At 38.9% G+C, this 19,440-nt stretch overlaps 1 protein-coding gene across 2 annotated transcripts in view; it reads right to left on the reverse strand.

The window, feature by feature from the left end:
- Window positions 1-19,440, reverse strand: part of F8 (coagulation factor VIII) — a 146,299-nt gene that overhangs the window by 24,145 nt on the left and 102,714 nt on the right. For both annotated transcript variants that reach the window (XM_060375196.1, XM_060375197.1), the window contains one exon: window positions 123-267. In XM_060375196.1, coding sequence (XP_060231179.1) covers window positions 123-267 — 145 coding nt within the window. The remainder of the gene's footprint in view (window positions 1-122; window positions 268-19,440) is intronic.

Consider the following 19,440-nt stretch of genomic DNA (forward strand, 5'->3'; position numbering starts at 1 on the left):
ATCACTGACAGTTCTATATTCTGTAATAGAAATATCTCCTCACAGTTTCAAGATAACTAAAACAGCTAGTTATTCTACATTTATTTAGGAAAGGAAATAATATGGGATGACTTGGCACTTACTGTTTAAATCACAGCCGATTAACTCCATGCGAAGAGTACTGCGGATGCTAGAATGAGTGGGGTGCAAACGGATATACCGAGCAATAATTGGAGGATTAAAACTATTGTGCTTAATCCCAGATGAATCCACATTGCCAAAGAAGACCTATTAGAAGGGATCATTAAAAACATGTCGAATGTAAATACAAAGCATAAAAAAAAGTTGTTCTGTTTACATTTTCCTTCTAATTTGCCTCTGGAATTTTTCAACAGTGTCAATAAATTCAAATGAAAACGTGCTTACTAGATAAGTGTTAGTATGGTATACATAAAGATTTTTTTAAATCACCAAGAAAAAGATGAGAACATGGTAGTTTGGTGTTAGCTAGGTGAAATGAAGTTGTTTTCTACCTCAGGTTTCTCATTAAAGTTGAGGCACATATTAGTACCTTATAACTTCAGTATAGTATCACCTGAGAGCAAGCAGAAAGCCAGTGTTTGACAAGCTACATCAGTAAGCTGGTGAAAAAAGAGATACCTAGCTATCAATTCACAGGAACCGTGATTTGGCAGGCAGGTGTGGACATATTGGAATGCACATAGGAGGTTTAGAAACACCATGAAAGCACCAAACCAAGTATAGCTGTTTGATATTCGTCTGTTACTTGTAGTCCTGGCTATCCACTCAGAAGCAGACTACTTCTTGTGGCCTCAGATGCAACCCCACTCATGTGTACTCTTAACACTATCCCTATCCTCCCAAGAAACTTGGAAGCGCAACTTTTGTTGGTGCCCCTAGTAATGTGTAGCTATGGTTTGGATGAATTTTTTTCTTAAGGTTTCATATTTTGGAGGACTGATACTGAGTATAGTGATAATAAGGTGTTATAGTAGAGAAGATAAGAAGGTGGCTTGCTTAGTCTTAAATTATTTGATTTGATAAAGCAACAGTCTCAGCCTGAGTTACTCCATTTTGATTGTAAGAACCAAGGAAGAGTAACTCAAAATCTTATTTTCACAAGTGACAACCACTAACTGACAGCACATTAGAAGGCACAAAATGATAATTTATTTACACCAGTAAATGATATCCCACAATGTATTAAGTCATACCAGAAACACCAGACACATGAACTTATCAATTCCATGAAAAAGGACCTCCTCACTTGGGACTGTAAAAGAAGGATCATCTGAAGACCAAAGTGTGATAAACACATTAACCAGTCACAAGGTCACTTGTCATGAGTCTTGTGCAGGGAATTTGCCACATCAAAAGACTGCCTCTGTTCCTGAGCTTAAGCTATAGTGCAGTTTCTAGTTTCTCCTGCCTGTGATACTTGGCCCACTTCAAACTGACAGCTGAAATGTCTTGTCACCTGGAACTGAATCTGACCTTTCTGCAACTAAAAATAGTTCTGTGCTGTGCTTCATAAGACTTATCAGACTACTCACTCACATAGACATATAACATAAGATAAAACTACTATAATCTGTACATCTAAAGAAACTAATCAAGAGAGAGGACCCTGACTAAAATGCTCAATCCCCATCCTGAAAGACAAAGAGGAAGGACATCAGAAGAATAAGAAAACAGGAAACAAGCTAGAAACTTGCCAAGGAAGACCTCTGAAAGGCTCTGCCCTGCAGACTATCAAAGCAGACGCTGAGACTTAGGGCCAACTGTTGGGCAGAGTGCATGGAATCTTATGTAAGAAGTGGGAAATAGTAAGAGCTGGAGAGGACAGGAACCCCACAAGGAGAGCAACAGAACCAGAAAATTTGAACACAGGGATCTTCCCAGAGACTCATACTCCAACCAAGTACCACGCATGGAGATAACCTAGAACCCCTACACAGATGTAGCCCACGGCAGTTCAGTGTCTAAGTGGGTTACATAGTAATGGGAAGAGGGACTGCCTCTGACATGAACTGATTGGCCTGTTCTTTGATCACCTCCCCCTGAGTGGGGAGCAGCCTTACCAGGCCACAGTGCAGCCACTCCTGATGTGATCTGATAGACTAAGATCAGAAGGAAGGAGAGGAGGACCTCCCCTATCAGTGGACTTGGGGAGGGGCATGTGTGAAGAAGGGGGAGAGAGGATGTGATCGGGAGGGGAGGAGGGAGGGGCTTATGGGGGATACAAAGTGAATAAAGTGTAATTAATAAAAGTTAAAAAAAAGATTTATCAGACTCTTCCTTGGAGCTTGCATCAGCTCTCTTCCTGTAACTTCAAGATGGTATCTCTGAACTCCACAGCCTGTTTAACCCTTTTTTGTCATTCTGTAACCTTTATATTTTTTACTGTGTGAAGTATTAATGCATGGTCTGAGAATTAATATTAGTAATTAAGATGGAAATAAAATAATCCATTTTTGCCAATAGACAATTTTCAAGGTAAATTGGAACTATTTGCCAAACCATAGCCAATAAAAACAATATAACTTCTGAATTTATTTATTCAATAAATTCTGACCTTGTGGAAAAATAGAAAAATGTCTGTCTAAGCTTCTAACACAGCATCTTCAAGAAAGGTTGGCAAGGAATTAGGGAAATGGGAGAGAAGACAGATTTTTTTTTGTTTGGTTTGTTTTGTTTTTTGAGACAGGGTTCCACTGTGTAGCCTTGGCTGTACTGGACTCACTTTGTACACCAGGCTGGCGTTGAACTCAAAGAGATCCACCTGCCTCTGCTTCCTGAGTGCTTGGATTAAAGAAGGTAGATTATTTTTTTATTTATTTTATTTTTTATTTTTTTTAAATTAAACTTTATTCACTTTGTATCCCCCCATAAGCTCCTCTCTCTTCCCCTCCCGACCCCACCCTCCCTCCCGCTTCTTCACGCATGCCCCTTCCCAAGTCCACTGATAGGGGAGGTCCTCTTCTCCTTCCTTCTGATCTTAGTCTATCAGATCACATCAGGAGTGGCTGCATTGTCATCTTCTGTGGCCTGGTAAGGCTGCTCCCCCCTCAGAGGGAGGTGATCAAAGAGCAGGCCAATCAGTTCATGTCAGAGGCAGTCCCTCTTCCCATTACTATGTAACCCTCTTGGACACTGAACTGTCATGTGCTATATCTGTGCAGGGGTTATCTCCATGAATAGTCCTTGGTTGGAGTATGAGTCTCTGGGAAGTTCCCTGTGTTCAAATTTCTGGTTCTATTGCTCTCCTTGTGGGGTTCCTGTCCTCTCCAGCTCTTACTATTTCCCCCTTCTTACATAAGATTCCATGTACTCTGCCCAACAGTTGGCCATAAGTCTCAGTATCTAATAGTCTGCAGGGCAGAGCCTTTCAGAGGCCCTCTATGGCAGGTTCCTAGGTTGTTTCCTGATTTCTTCTTCTGAGGTCCATCCTCTTTGCCTTTCGGGATGGGGATTGAACATTTTGGTCAGGGTCCTCTCTCTTGATTAGTTTCTTTAGATGTACATATTTTAGTGGGTTTATCCTATGTTATATGTCTGTATGAGTGAGTATATACCATGTGTGTCTTTCTGCTTCTGGGACAGCTCACTCAGGATGATCCTTTCTAGGTCCCACCATTCACCTGCAAATTTCATGATTTCCTTATTTTTCATTGCAGAGTAATACTCCATTGTATAGATGTATCACAATTTCTGCATCCATTCTTGAGTTGAGGGGCATCTGGGCTGTTTCCAGCTTCTGGCTATTACAAATAAAGCTGCTACAAACATGGTTGAGCAAATGTTCTTATTGTTTACTTGAGCCTCTTTTGGATATATGCCTAGGAGTGGTATGGCTGGTCTAACTGGATGTCTACATTTAGAAAAATGAAAATAGATCCATACTTATCACCCTGCACAAAACTAAAGTCCAAGTGGATCAAAGACCTCAACATAAAACCAGACACATTAAATTGACTAGAAAAAAAAGTGGGGAATACCCTTGAACTCATTGGCACAGGAGACAACTTCCTGAACAGAACACCAACAGTACAGGCTCTAAGAGCAACAATCAATAAATGGGACCTCATGAAACTGAAAAGCTTCTGTAAATCAAAGGACACCATCATCAAAACAAAATGACAGCCCACAGACTGGGAAAGAATCTTCACCAACCCTTTATCTGACAGAGGACTCATATCCAGTATATATAAAGAACTAAAGAAGCTGAAAAGCAGCAAACCAAGTAATCCAATTAAAAAATGGGGAACAGAGCTAAACAGAGAACTCTCTGTAGAGGAATATCAAATGGCAGAGAAACACTAAAGAAATGTTCAACCTCATTAGTCATTAGGGAAATGCAAATCAAAACAACCCTGATATTTCACCTTACACCCATCAGAATGGCCAAGATGAAAAACTCAAGTGACAACACATATTGGAGAAGTTGTGGAGAAAGGGGAACCCTTCTCCACTGCTGGTGGAAATGTAAACTTGTACAACCACTCTGGAAATCAATCTGGTACTTTCTCAGACAACTAGGAATAGCGCTTCCTCAAGATCCAGCCATACCACTCCTGGGCATACCTCCAAAAGACAGATTCTTAAAGAAGCAGCTTAAAACTTTCAAATGCCCGTGCTTCACTAAGCAATCCTCAAATTATTTCTCAAATCTTCGTTATAAAATAAACTAGAAGAACAACTTGGAATCTTAAGTTAGCCACAAAACTAAAGGATGACAAATAATCCATGTCTTCCTGGTCCCAAACTAGCAATAGCTGAAAAGCAAACTTGTGGCAATATGTTTGGTTAGTCATCTCCTATCTCAAACATCCATGCTGAGTTTTGGACCATACAGAACATTCTTTAACTGACTGGAAAATTACACCAAAAGCAATATAATGTAGTTAATTATTTATTTCTTAGGTGGCCTAAGGAGATAAAATGTAGTTTTCACACCCACCAATCAAGTTATCCTGAGCAGAATGCAAATTTTCATGCCTACCTCAATAAACAAAGACTTGCTACTACTGGTTCTTTGTTATTTTCTTACATTTAATTTCTTACATCTTAAATTGCCTTGTCTTTTTATGTGATACATAACAGCCTTTCCATAAATCCTGACTTCATTAAAGGTTTCCTTAACATTTCTTCTGCTCTCTCATTCTTTGTCTGGGAATGCACTCTAGGAATGATGTCCCTAACCTTAGACCACACCAAAAAAGATTGAGGTGATTTTTCAATTCTCCCTTAATGGTAGGCTAGTACGGTGCCATATATCTTTAATCCATGCACTTGGGAGAGAGAGTTAAACAAATCTCTGAGTTTGAAGCTAGCCTATTCTACTTCTACTTAGGAAATCCAGGAAAGCAAAAAAAAAAAAAAAAAAAACAAAAAAACAAAAAAACAAACAAACAAAAAACACGGTTTGATGTCAGGTAGGAGGAGGAAGAGTGAAAGGTAATGACTAGGAGAGGGGACAAGGGAGAGAGGAAGAGACAGAACCTAGTAAAAGGACATGGTATTTTCTTCAAAAAGAATTGAGGTCGTTCTTATGGAAGTCTTGTTTTCATTCAAGATTAAGTTGTCATAGAAAAGCAAACCTCATCCTGAATCATTCTCTGATTCCTTATATTGTCGTATGATCTACGATTCCTACGATTGTGATGCTGTTTACCATCTGGATCTCAGCAGTGCTAAACAGAAGCTAATGCCACAACACTGAACCACTATAGAAGTATGCGCTAGACAAATATCTTATGTTTATAAAGTAATGAGCTGTTGTGTTTTGAATGTGGATGTCCCTCTCAAATTTTTATGTTTGGAACACTTAATCCCAGACTGGTGGCACAGTTTTGGGAAACTGTAGGAACACTGGGAAGTAGAAACTTCACATAGGAAGTCACTGGAAGTTGGGCCTTGCGGTTTATAGTCTGTCCCCACTTTTTGTCTGTTCTCTGCTTCCTGATGCAGGGTTACTAGTGTGACAGAGGGTTAATATCCAGACTACATAAATAAGTGAAAAACAAACAAAAACCCCTTCTATATTGAGAAAACAAACATCCAAATGTGCCCATCTTTAATTCTAGCACCCTCGAGGCAGAGGCAGGCAGATGCCTATGAATTAGAGTAGTGGTTCTCAACCTGCAGATTGTGACCCCTTTGGGTCACATATAAGATATTTACATTATGATTTATAATAGTAGCATAATTACAGTTATGAAGTAGCAATAAAATAATTTCATGATTGAGAGTTACTACAATATGAGGAATTGTATTAAAGGCTTGCAACATTATAAAGGTTGAGAACCACTAGGTTAGAGGCTAGACTTGTCTACATAGTGAGTTCCAGGCCAGCCATGGTTACATTGTGAGAACCTGTCAAAAAAAAAAAAGATGAAAACCATTGAAAAGAAGGAAAGAAACTCAATTGAAAAATGCAATATGGGGGCTGGAGAGATGACACCCCCACACAGACACACATGCAGGCAAAACACCAAGATACATAAAATTTAAAAAGTAAAAAATGCAACATATAACTTTAGTTCTCAAAAAATGAAATATAAATTTCTATAATTTTTTAAATGATCATCCTTAGCCATTAAAGAAATGCAAACTATGTTTATCCTATATTATATGTATAGTATCCACTTATGAGTGAGTATATACCGTGTGTGTCTTTCTGCTTCTGGGATAGCTCACTCAGGATGATCTTTTCCAGTTCTCACCATTTACCTGCAAATTTCATGATTTCCTTGTTTTTTATCACTGAGTAATATTCCATTGTGTAAATGTACCACAATTTCTGTATCCATTCCTCAACTGAGGGGCATTTGGGTTGTTTCCAGCTTCTGGCTATTACAAATAAAGCTGCTACAAACATGGTTGAGCATCCTTGTTGTATACTTGAGAGGTTTTTTTTTTTTTTAGCATCTTTTGGCTATATGCCTAGCAGTGGTATAGCTAGATCTTGGATCTTGAGGAAGTGCTATTCCTAATTGTCTGAGAAAGCACCAAATTGATTTCCAAAGTGGTTGTATAAGTTTACATTCCCACCAGCAGTGGAGGAGGGTTCCCCTTTCTCCACATCCTCTCCAGCATGTGTTGTCACTTGAGTTTTTCATCTTGGCCATTCTGATGGGTGTAAGGTGAAATATCAGGGTTGTTTTGATTTGCATTTCCCTGATGACTAAGGACGCTGAACATTTCTTTAAGTGTTTCTCTGCCGTTCGATATTCCTCTATTGAGAATTCTCTGTTTAACTCTGTACCCCATTTTTTTAATTAGATTACTTGATTTGTTGCTGTTTAACTTCTTGAGTTCTTTATATATACAGGATAAGGAAGCTAATCAGGAAGGAGGACTCTGGCTAAGATGTTCAATCCCCATTCAGAAAGGCAAAAAGGAAGGACATCAGAGGAGGGAGAAACAGGGAACAGGACAGGAGCCTACTACAGAGGGCCTCTGGAAGGCTCTACTGGGCAGATGTTGAGACTCATAGCCTAACTTTGGGCAGAGTACAGGGAATCTTATGAAAGAAGTGGGAGTTAGTAAAACCTGGAGAGGACAGGGGCTGCACAAGGACAGCGACAGATCCTATAAGTCTGGGCACAGGGGTCTTTTCTGAAACTGATACTCTAGCCAAGGTCCACTCATGGAAATGTCCTGGAACCCCTGTATAGAGGTAGCCTATGGCAGTTCAGTATCCAAGTGGGTTCCATAGTAATGGGGACAGGGACTGTCTCTGACATGAACTGATTGGCCTGCTCTTTGACCACCTCTCCCCCCGAGGGGGGAGAATCCTTACCAGACCACAGAGGAAGACAATGCAGCAAGTCCTGATGAGACCTGATAGACTAGGATCAGAGGGAAGGGGAGGAGGACATCCCGTTTCAGTGAACTGGGAAAGGGACATGGGTGGGGAAGAGGGAGGGTGGGATTGGGAGAGGAGGAGAGAGGGAGGTACAGGGGGGATACAAAGTGAATAAACTGTAGTTAATAAAAATTAAAAAAGAAAAAAAATGAAAAAAGAAGCTAAACAACAAGGAAAAAAAAGAAATGCAAATTAAAACTATTCTGAGATTTCATCTTAACCCAGTCAGAATGGCTAAGACTTAAAAAAAAAAAAAGAAGAAGACAAGGGCTTGAGAGATGGCTCAGAGGTTAAGAACACTGGCTGTTTTTCCAAAGGTCCTGAATTCAATTCCCAGCAACCACATGGTGGCTCACAACCATCTATAGTGACATCTGGTGCCTTCTTCCAATGTACATGCATGTAAAATGTTGTATAAACAATAACTAAATAAATAGTTGTAAAAAAGAACACAAATACTCGTATGGACTTAGGGAAAGGAGAACACTTTTTCACTGCTGGTGGGAGTGCAAACTGCTATAGACAGTGTGAAAATTAAGGTGGAGGTTCCTAAAAATGCGAGAAATAAATCTGCCACATGGTCCAGCTAGCTATACTACTCCTGGACATATACCCAAAGGCCCCATTTTATACTACAGAGATACCTGCTTCTCATTCATGTTCATTGCTGCTATTCACAATAGCTGGGAAGTGAAAATGGTCTAGATGTCTACCAGCTGATGAATGGATAAAAATGTGGTGCATTTAGACAATGGAACAATATTCAGCCACTAAGAAAAAACAAGATTAGCCAGGTATACTGATGCATGCCTTTAATCCAGGCACTTGTGAGGCAGAGGCAGGCTGATATCTATGAATTCAAAGCCAACCTGGCTTGACACAGGGATATGTAGAAAGGCCCTCTCTCTAAAAAAAGAAGAAGTGGGGGCTGGAGAGATGGCTCAAAGGTTAAGAACACTGGCTCTTCGTCCAAAGGTTTTGAGTTCAATTCCCAGAAACCACATGGTGGATCACAGCCATCTACAGTGAGATCTGGTGCCCTCTTCTGGCATGTAAGCAGAACACTGTATAAATAATAAATACATAAATTCTAAAAAAAAAAAAAAAGAAGAATGAAAAAAAGAAAAGAAAACAAACATGAAAATTTCAGATAAATGGATGAAACTGGAAACATCATTCTGAGCTAGAAAATCTAGGCCAGGCATGGCAAATGTCATTTTTTTTTGTAATTTGTGGATTTTAGCTTTGAATCAGATATATGTATTCTATTTAGAATATCCCTGGAAGTAAAAAAAAAAAAAATTAGTGAGGGGCTATGGAGAAGCTTTCAAGAGAGGGTAGGTAAAACCCACTGGTATAAAGGGTTAAAGTATAATAATGGAAAAGGAAGGCTTAAATTTAGTAGGAGTGAGGAAGCCAGGGTAGAAGAAGGAAATAGAGAGGTATAAATAAAATAAGATATTTTGAATAAGTCATAATGAAAACCTGCCTACTACTGTAGAAGTTACACACACACACATATGTATGTATGTATGTATGTATGTATGTATGTATGTTTGTATATGGAAAGAGTTAAAATGGGTGTAAAGAAACAGCAATATCTCCACTAGGCAGCAGAGACTATCAAATAAAAAGCCTAGTACCAGGAGGGAATTAACTCTTTTGGAGTAGTTGTCCAGTGAGTTTACATAGGCCCCCAAAGATTACAGGCTGTTGTCAATGCTATAGTTTACCCTACAGGACTTTGTGGTAAGACCCTATTATAAGTTAGACCCATACGCTTTAGTCATAGAGTATAGAAAAACCAAGTTGGCACTGACCTAAGAGATTGTTCCCTATGGCTAGTTTCATAAGAGTGTAATGTTCTAGCCACACTGCCAGGGCAGAAAGGTAATCAACAGTCTTACCCAGCTCTGATCCCTGTGAGCTAAAGTAATGACTGGTTTGGCATGATTTTTCCCCCACTGGTTTAACAGTGGCATAAATCTTATGGAAGCAATCAACCACTTTCTGCTTGAATCTAAGACCTGTTCCACAAGATTGAACCCATACTTAGCAATATTGTGAGGCCAAGTACCCGTGGCTAGAGAGGTCATAGGTCCTAAAAGAGAACCCAATACTATTATTCTGCTGAATGAACAATATTAAAACAACTCTTCATGATATTACCATATCCATATCACTGCAATGGTCAATCTTCATCAAAGAAAGTTTTCTTTGAAGTATGTGTCGATTAATACAGAGATTCACAACTGGCCAAACTGCAGAGAATAAAAGACTGCAGAGTGCTTAGCCCTAATTGAAATACACACACACACACACACACACACACACACACACCACACATACCCTTTCTCAAGCTCAGGGATTATTGTTGAAGAGGAGATAGAGTATAAAATCCAGAAGTAGTGGATGATTACAAAGAAACAGTGTCTTTTGGACACTGCAGAACATATGGACTCTCACTGGTTGTGTCAGCATACACAAGACCTACACAAGTTCAAGCCAGACCAAATTTATCAAGGGGAAGAGAGTTGGGCATGAAGTCTCATTCCTAGCCAGTGAACTATTTGTAATTGATAGCTGTTGGGAAATGGAAAATCAGTTTTCTTTAAAACTGAAGCTTAATCCAAGAGACTCTAAAACATCCCTTTCAGCCTTTCTTTCTAGTCTACCTCTATTCCTTTGTGTCATCAATGACCCAAAGAAACACATCCTACCATGGACACCATAGCCACCAAACTTGTCTAGCATCCAGAGTAGTCAGTAGGAACCAAACAATAGAACACTTACCCCCAAAAAGACAAGATCAGATATCTACACAAAGAATCACTTCAAACATCATGACTCCATATACATATTCTCCAGCCCAAAAACACAATCATGAACAACCAAGACAATATGCCTCTTCTAGAAGTTATCAACCCTATTGAAATAAGATTCTAAAAAAGTAATTTAGCTGAAGCATAAGACAAGAAATAAAAAAAGCAATTATAAATATTTTCATTTTTAAAAGGATATGAATAAATGTTTTAATGAAGACTGAAAACACAGTTTAATGAAGTAATGACAAAAATTCAAGACATAAAGATAGAATTTAATAAAGAAAGAGAATCACCAAGGAAAACACCACCTGAAATAAAACTAGAAACAAAAAACTCAGGTTATTGAACAAGAAAAAAACCTCAGAAGAAAGCCTAATGAACAGATTTCAATAAATGGAAGAAATAATTTCAAGTCTTGAAGGGAAGGCAGAAGAAATGGCTAGCTCAGTTAAAGAAGGTGTAAAATCAACAAAACAAAACAAAACAAAACAAGGCACAAAACATCCAGGAAATTTAGGACACTATGAAAAGAACAAAGCTATGAATAATATATATTGAGGATGGAGAAGAAAACAAGGTTTTAGGCACAGAAAGTACTTTTAATAAAATCATAGAAGAAAACCTTCCCAATTTAAAGAAAGAGATGCCTATCAAGGTGCAGGAGGCATAGAGAACACCAAATAGACAGGAACAGAAAAGACACTTTCCACAATACATAATAAACAAAACACTAAGCATAAGCAACAAAGAAAGAATATTAAACTTGGTTGTCATGGAATATTTTGTTTTGTCCATCTGCAGTGATTGAAAGTTTTGCTGAGTGTAGTACTTTGGGGTGACACCTGTGCTCTCTTAGTGTCTGCATGAAATCTGACCAGGCCCTTCTGACTTACATTCTCTGTTGAGAAGTCAGGTGTGATTCTGATAGGTCTGCTTTTATATGTTACTTGACCTTTTTCCCTTGCAGCTTTTGATATTCTCTCTTTGTTCTGTAGATTTAATGTTTTTATTATTATGTGGTGGGAGGAGTTTCTTTTATGGTCCAATCTATTTAGTGTTCTGTACGCTTCTTTTATATTTATAGGCATCTGTTTCTTTAGGTTAGAGAAGTTTTCTTCTATGATTTTGTTGAAAATATTACCTGGACCTTGGAGTTTGGAGTCTTATTCTTCTATTCCTATTATTCTTAGGTTTGGTCTTTTCATATTTCTTTGATGTTCTGTGTCAGGAACTTTTTAGATTTAACATTTCCTTTGAGTAATGTATCAATTTCTTCAATTGCATCTTCTACACTCTTCTATTGCTTGTATTCTGTTATTGATGCTTGTGTCTGTAGCTCCTGTTCTCTTCCCTAGGTTTCCCATCTCTAGGATTGCTTCAGATTGTGTTTTCTTTATTGCTTCTATTTCCATTTTTAGGTTGTCCCAGGCAGGGTTGCCTTGCCTGGCCTCATGGGATGAAGATATGTGCAGTCTTGATATGACCTGATGTGCTGGTGAAGGTTAATATAAAAACTAATATAAAATTTTTAAAAAGAATTAAAAAATGAGTATCCAGACAGTCCTGATGAGACCTGATAGCTAGGATCAGACAGTAGGGGAGGAGGACCTCCCCTATCAGTGGACTAGGGAAGGGGCATGGTGGGGGGAGAGAAAGGGAGGGTGGGGCTGGGAATGAGGGAGTGGGGCTACAGCTTGGATTCAAAGTGAATAAATTGTAAAAATAATAATAAAAACTAAAATAATAAATTTTAAAAGTATTTTACTTTATTTTAAGTGTGTATACATGTATGAGTGCAGGCATGTATGCTATGTTATGCATGTCAAAGTCAAAGAACAGTTTTCAGGAGTCTGTTCTGTCTATTTTTATCCCATGTCATAATAAAAAATAATAAAATAATAAAAAGAAAGGCTATTAAAAGCTACAAGGGAAAAAGACTAAATCACATATAAGGGAAGGTCCATTAAAATAATACCTGAATTTTCAGTGGAGACTCTGAAAAGAAGAAGGGCATGGATGGATATTCTATGAGCTCTAAGAGGCCATAGATGTCAGCATAGACTACTATATCCAGCAAGACTACTGATTACAATTGACAGTAAAAGAAAAAATATTTCATGATAAAATAAATTTAAACAATTTCTGTTTACTAATCTATCTCTGTAAAAGCCACTAGAAGAAAAATTTCAGTCTAAAGAAGTTACTACACCCAAGAAAACACAAGGTATAAGTAATTTCAGAGCAGTAAATAAAAAGGAGAGAAAACCCATACCACCACAACAAAATAACAAGAACCAATAAAAATTTCTCATTAATAACTCAATATTATTTTTCAATTCCTCAATAAAAAAGTACAGATTAATTGGTTGGATTGAAAAACAGGATCTGTTTTATGCTGCCTCCAATAAACACACTTTACCATCAAAGACAGATATCACTCACTTTAGGATAAAAAGATGGAAACAAATATTCCAAGTTGTAGCGAAATGTTTTAAAAAGTTTAAAAAAAAAGGTATTCCAAGTAGTTAGTTTCTATTTCTGTAAAGAGACACCATGATAACAGTAACTCCTATAAAAGAAAACATTTAATTGGGGCTGGCTTGCAGTTCAGATGTTTAGTCCATTGTCATCATGACAGGAAGCATGGCAGCTTGTAAGCAGACATGGTGCTGGAAAAGGAGCCAAAAAGTTTTACACCTGAATCCACAGCCAGCAGGAAGAGAGAGGGACACTTGGCCTGGCTTGAACATCTGAGACCTCAAAGCTTTCCCCCTACAATAATATACTTCCCCCAACAACACCATACCTATTCCAGCAAGGCCACGCTTCCTAATAGTACCACTCCATATGAGCATCTAAAGGTCATTTTTCTTTTAAACCACCAAACAAGTAAATGGATAAAAGAAGCAAGCAGGTATAACTTGTAATATCTGACAAAACAGACTTCAAACCAATAGGAAAGGAAAGGACAAGAGATAGGAAAGGACAGTACATACTCATTAAAGGAAAATCTAATTATGAGCAATTGCAATTCTAAACACATTTATGTACCAACAACGGTACTCAAGTTCATAAAAGAAACACCGCTAAAGCCAAAATCATATATTCACCCTCACACAGTGATAGTGGGTGACTTTAATTCCCTACTTGCCAGTAGATATGCTATCTAGACAAAAGCTAAACAGAGATATGTTGGAATTAAATAATGTCATAAATCAGTGAACCTAACAGACATCTACAGAACATCCCACGGTAACACTAAAGAACATACTTTCTTCTCAGGAGCCCATAAAACTTTTCTCCAAATGGACCACACATTAGGACACAAATTAAGTCTCAATAGATAAAAGAAAACTTGAAATAACATTCTTTATCCTATCTGACCACCATGAATTAAAGTGGGATTATTAACAACAATAGAAACAGAAAAAAATTATACAAACTTGCAGAAATTGAGTAACTCATTACTGCATGAAAACTGGGTTAAGAAAGAAATCAAGAAGGGACTCCAGCCAGGGATGCAGATAGCCTGACTGATGATTCATCTTCACCTCTCCTTCTTCTCCTCCAAATCCAATCCTTCACAGCAGATTATCTGCTGCAGCTTTCCCTTCCTTTCTACTCCCATCTCCAGCAGAGCATGCATACCTTTCCCTCCATCCTTCTTTCTGCCCACTCATTGTATTATTGCAGCTCCAAACACCAGTGTGGATTTCCTAGGAACTTACCAGCCAAACCTTCTAGAGAAACAAGTAGGCCAGCAAAGAAGGTAGGCAAGCTTCAGATCTTCACTCTCCCTCTTCCCCTCCAAATCCAATGTCCCAGTCTCATTCCCAGATCTGTAGCACACTAGATGCTGTGGCTTCTCATCACTCTTGTGACTCCATTCCAAGAGGACAAAGCAGATCCTGGTTGAACACAGCTTTCTTACCTCCTTTGGCCCCCCTCTGTACCCCCTTTTAGCCTAACCCTATTCCTAAGTGTCAGCTCCCAATACCAAGAAACAAAATCTAACCAGAATCCTCAGTAGCTACAGCTGACAAGATCTCAGAAGAATTCCTTACAAGGCAACACACAGCCACCACACACTCCTAGGAATCAAATATCAAAGGAAAAATCCACAAAGAGGGCATTGCGATTCTTAGCATCTATGCATCAAACACAAGGGTACTAGTGTTTCATCCAAAGAAACACTACTACAGCTTAAATTCCATATTTACCCTCATTCCCTTGGTGGAAGACTTCAATACCCACCTCTTTCCAATAGACAGCTCATACAAACACAAACTAAAAGGAGAAATGCTTGAGCTAATTGATGTTACAAACCAAATGGACTCAACAGGTATTTATAGAACATTTCACACTCAAAAAATATATACCTTTTTCTCAGCAGCTCACTGAATTTTCTCTAAAACAGAACAAATACTAGGACACAAAGAAAGTTTCAATATATACAAGAAAACTAAAACAACACAACACCTTGTATCCTCTCTGACCATCACAGATTAAAGCTGGATATCAACAACAACAGAACAACATAAAATTCATGAATTCGTGGAAACTTAACAACTTTCTATTGAATAAAAATTGGGCAAAGACTATCAGTGGACTTGAGGAGGGGCATGCATGCAGAAGGGGGAGGAAAGGAGGGATTGGGAGGGGAGGAAGGAGGGAACCACAGGGAGGATACAAAGTGAATAAAGTGTAATTAATAAAGAATTTTAAAAAAAGAAAAAAAAATGCTTGAAGAAACTGGGTTCCCCAGTGATGGGAACAGGGACTGTCTCTGACATGAACTCAGTGGCTGCCTCTTTACCCCCACCCCTCACCCCAAGGGAGGAGTAGCCTTGCCAGTACACAGAGGAGGACACTGCAGACAGTCCTGATGAGACCTGATAAGCTAGGGTCAGATGGAAGGGGAGGAGGACCTCTCCTATCAGTGGACTTAGAGAGAGGCAGGGAGGAGATGAGGGAGGGAAAGTGGGATTGGGAGGGAATGAAGGGGGGGCTATAGCTGGGATATAAAGCAAATAAACTGTAATTAATATAAAAATTAAATTTAAAAAATTGGGTGAAGAGAGAAATTATGAAAAAAATTAAAGACTTCTAAAATTGAATGAAAATGAATATACAACATAACCAAACTTATGGCACACAATAAGAAATGATAAGAGGCAGATTCATAGTGCTAAGTGCAACATAAAAAATTGAAGAGGCCAGGTGCGGTAGCACATGTCTGTAATCCCAGCACTCACGTAGGCAAAGGCAGGTAGATCTCTGTAAGTTTGAGGCCATCCTGGTCTACAAAGTGAGTCCAGGACAGCTAAGGCTACATGGAGAAACCCTGTCTCGAAAAACAAAAACAAAAACAAAAACAAAAACAAATTGAAGAGATTTTATACTAGCAACTTAACAGAACACTTAAAAGCTCTAGAACAAAAAGAAGAAGCAAACACACCCAAAAGGAGTACATGGCAAAAAATAATATGCAGGGCTGAAATTAATAAAAAATAAACAACAACAAAACAATTCAAAGAACCAATGAAACAAAGACTCAGTTCTTTGAGAAAATCAGTAAGATAGACAAAAATTATGCAAATTAACTAAAAGGTGGTGAGAGAATATTCAAATCAACAAAATTAGAGATGAAAGAGTGAAGGAATAATAGGCACCAAGAAAATCTAGAGAATCATAAAGACACACTTTAAAAAATGCCAAAACAAACAAAAACCTGTATGCCATCAAACTGGAAAATTTTAAAGAAATGACTCATTTTCTCTCAATACATACCACCTTCCAAAGACAAATCAAGACAAATTGCTTGTCTGAATAAGCAATTTAAACAGACGTATAAACCCTAGTGAAATAAAAGCAGTCATTAAAAGTAGTCTACCAACCCCCCCCCAAAAAAAAATCAGGGCCTGTTGGGGTGACTTTCCTTTACATTGTGTAGTGTTTCTCTATATTCTTTTTTAAAAAAATTATGTATTTATTTGTTCACTTTACATTCTAATTTTAGCCTCCTCTTTTCTCTCCTCCCAGTCTCACTCTTCTAGCCTGTTCCCCTGTTCCTCAGAAAAGAGAAGCTCACCCCTTACCCACCCACCCCAGTTCATCAAATCACATCAGAACTGAGCTCAGCTTTCCCTGAGGCCTGGTGAGACAGCCCCACCAGGGGAGGAGTGATCAAAAAGCAAGTATCAGAGTCAATCCCAGCTCCCCTTACTAGGACACCCACACGAACCCTGAGCTGCTCTTCTGTTATATCTATGTAGGGGGCCTAGGTCCAGTCCATGAGTGGTCCTTGGTTGGTGCTTCAGTCTCCACAAGCCCCTCTGGGCCATGGTTAGTTGGCTTTGTTGGTTTTCTTGTGACGCTCCTGTCATCCCCAGGTCCTTCTATCCTCCTTCCCACTTTTCCACAAGACTCCCTATACTTTACTCAATGTTTGGCTGTGAGTCTCACCATCTGTTTCAATCTGCTGCTTGGTGAAAACTCTCAGAGGACAGCTATGCTAGGATATGCAGAATATCCTTAATAGTGTCAGGGGTTGGCTCTCTCCCATGGGGTGGGTCACAGGTTGGATCAGGCATTGGTTGGACATTCTCTTAATTTATCCTCTATCTTTATCCCTGCACATATTATAGGCAGGGTAAATTTGGGGTTGACGTTTTTGTGGGAGCACTGGTGCATTGGTGTTGCCCTCCCTCTACTAGGAGTTCTGTCTGGTTAGAGTGTGGCCTCTTTGGTCTTCATACCAGAACTAGTAGGGGTTGCAGCTAAAGTCACCCCCGTATCCTTCCAGGAGCCTACCCTGTCATAGGTCTCCAGTCTGTCTCAGAGATGCTTAGGCCACAGTTTTTCTTCTCTCTGCAAGCCCTCTGTCCTCCTGGGCCCTGTCCCACTCTCCCTACATAGAAATCCCCACCCTCATTTTCCTCAGCACTCCTCTCCTATTCTATTCCCTCTCTTTGAGAACTTCCTCTGTCTATTCTATTTCCCCTCTGTCTGAGACTTAATCATCCTCCTTTGGGTCCTCCTTGTTATCTTCTTTGGGTCTGTGCATTGTAGTATGCTTATCTTGTAATATATAGCTAAACTCTGCTTATAAGCGAGTACAAGGGGGACTGGAAGGAGACAAGGGAGGGGGCTACAGCTGGGATACAAACAGAATAAATTGTAATAAATAACAACAACAACAATAATAAAAAACTCAATAGGAAAAAAATGCTGTCAAGAGATATGTGAAGAAATGGCTTTGTCTAGAGACCAAAGAGAAAATAAAAATAGATCTTTCTCTCACAGCAGTTTGCTAATTCTGTATGTCCTTCAGGAAAGAAAAAAAAAATAAATGAGTACAAACTGTTAGCATATAGGCAGCCTGCTTCTGGGTTGCCTAGTAACCACTAATGTCATCATGTGTCACGTGTCATGTGTGTGGCAGACACAGTTCAGCTGTGCCCACATAAGCTATAAAAGGACTATCCCACCACTTTGTCTCTCTCTTACTATCCTCTCTTACTCTCTTTGCCTTGCTTTCTTTCCTGGGGGACCCCATCATGTTTCTCTTTCCTTTCTTCTCTCTCTCTCTCTCTCCACCTCCATCCAATAAATCTCTTCCATATAATATCTATTGTGTGCATGGCCTCACCAAGCCCAGTTAACACCAAAGGTTAATGCAAAAGTTAATGCAAAAGGTCTGTTTTAACCTCACACTCATGTCCCACAGTCATATTGCCAATTTCTGTCTTGGGAGGCCTCAGGTGCCTTCTCAGTCCTCTTCATATGCAGAGGACCAGGCCCTAAGCCTCATCCCTAGAGCTGCTACTGTCAGATATACAGTCTAGTTTGTTAACAGACCAAAAAGAAAAATAAAGACATGCCTCAGATGTAACCTTTTACCGTCCCTTTAGCTAAAGAATGTTCACAACTGTTTCACCCATGTCTCATAGTAAATAATCAGATACAAGGCCTAAGGATACAGAACTTTAAGTTATAGGGATCTAAGAAAGTGTTTTAAGGTTGGTTAATGTAAATTATAAATGAATGAGGGTCTCATAAGGTGTTCCAAGGTCATTAGATGCAAGTTATAAAGGTTAAAAAGTCTAAGGTGATTTAAGGTATCATTAATGGATAAAAAATGCTGCATATTTCTTCCTCTTGCTATGCTACTGTTATATTAACTGTCCAGAGCCCTGACATTTCTCACTAGAGCACTAATTTATTAATTTAACTCTAATAAAAACATTCAACTATACAATCCACTATCATGGTTCCAAGCTCAAGATTTTACATTTCTTTTGATTTGTCTTTTAAGAAGAAACTTAAAAATTGATTAGGTATCCATTCCATAGTGTGTAATCATACTGAAAGTTAAGATCAAGTGAGCTTTTGTCCCTTCTACTTCACAGAAGGCTTCTGCCTTTCCAGAGCTCAAAGAGTGTTTATGCTATTAACACAAAGTATGTCTACTGCCTTTTCAGTGCAGATTACAATGGTGATGCTAACATGTCTAAAGTTTTATCTCCTTTTTAAAATTAAAAGGGCTTCTTGTAAACTGCAGAAAAACCACTCGAATCTACCTCTCAGGTCAGTTGGGCTCCAGGTAAGTACTGCACCTATTGTTTTTCTCAGGGGGTGGGATTCCTCCCTCTTTCCCCAGTTTTTGGACTCCTCTTTCCTGGCTACTGGATCACTACATTTCTGTACCCAACACAGCTGACTCATGAGTCTTCACTTCTGGTA

This window comes from Meriones unguiculatus, chromosome X (assembly GCF_030254825.1).
Source record: "Meriones unguiculatus strain TT.TT164.6M chromosome X, Bangor_MerUng_6.1, whole genome shotgun sequence".
Lineage (NCBI taxonomy): Eukaryota > Metazoa > Chordata > Mammalia > Rodentia > Muridae > Meriones > Meriones unguiculatus.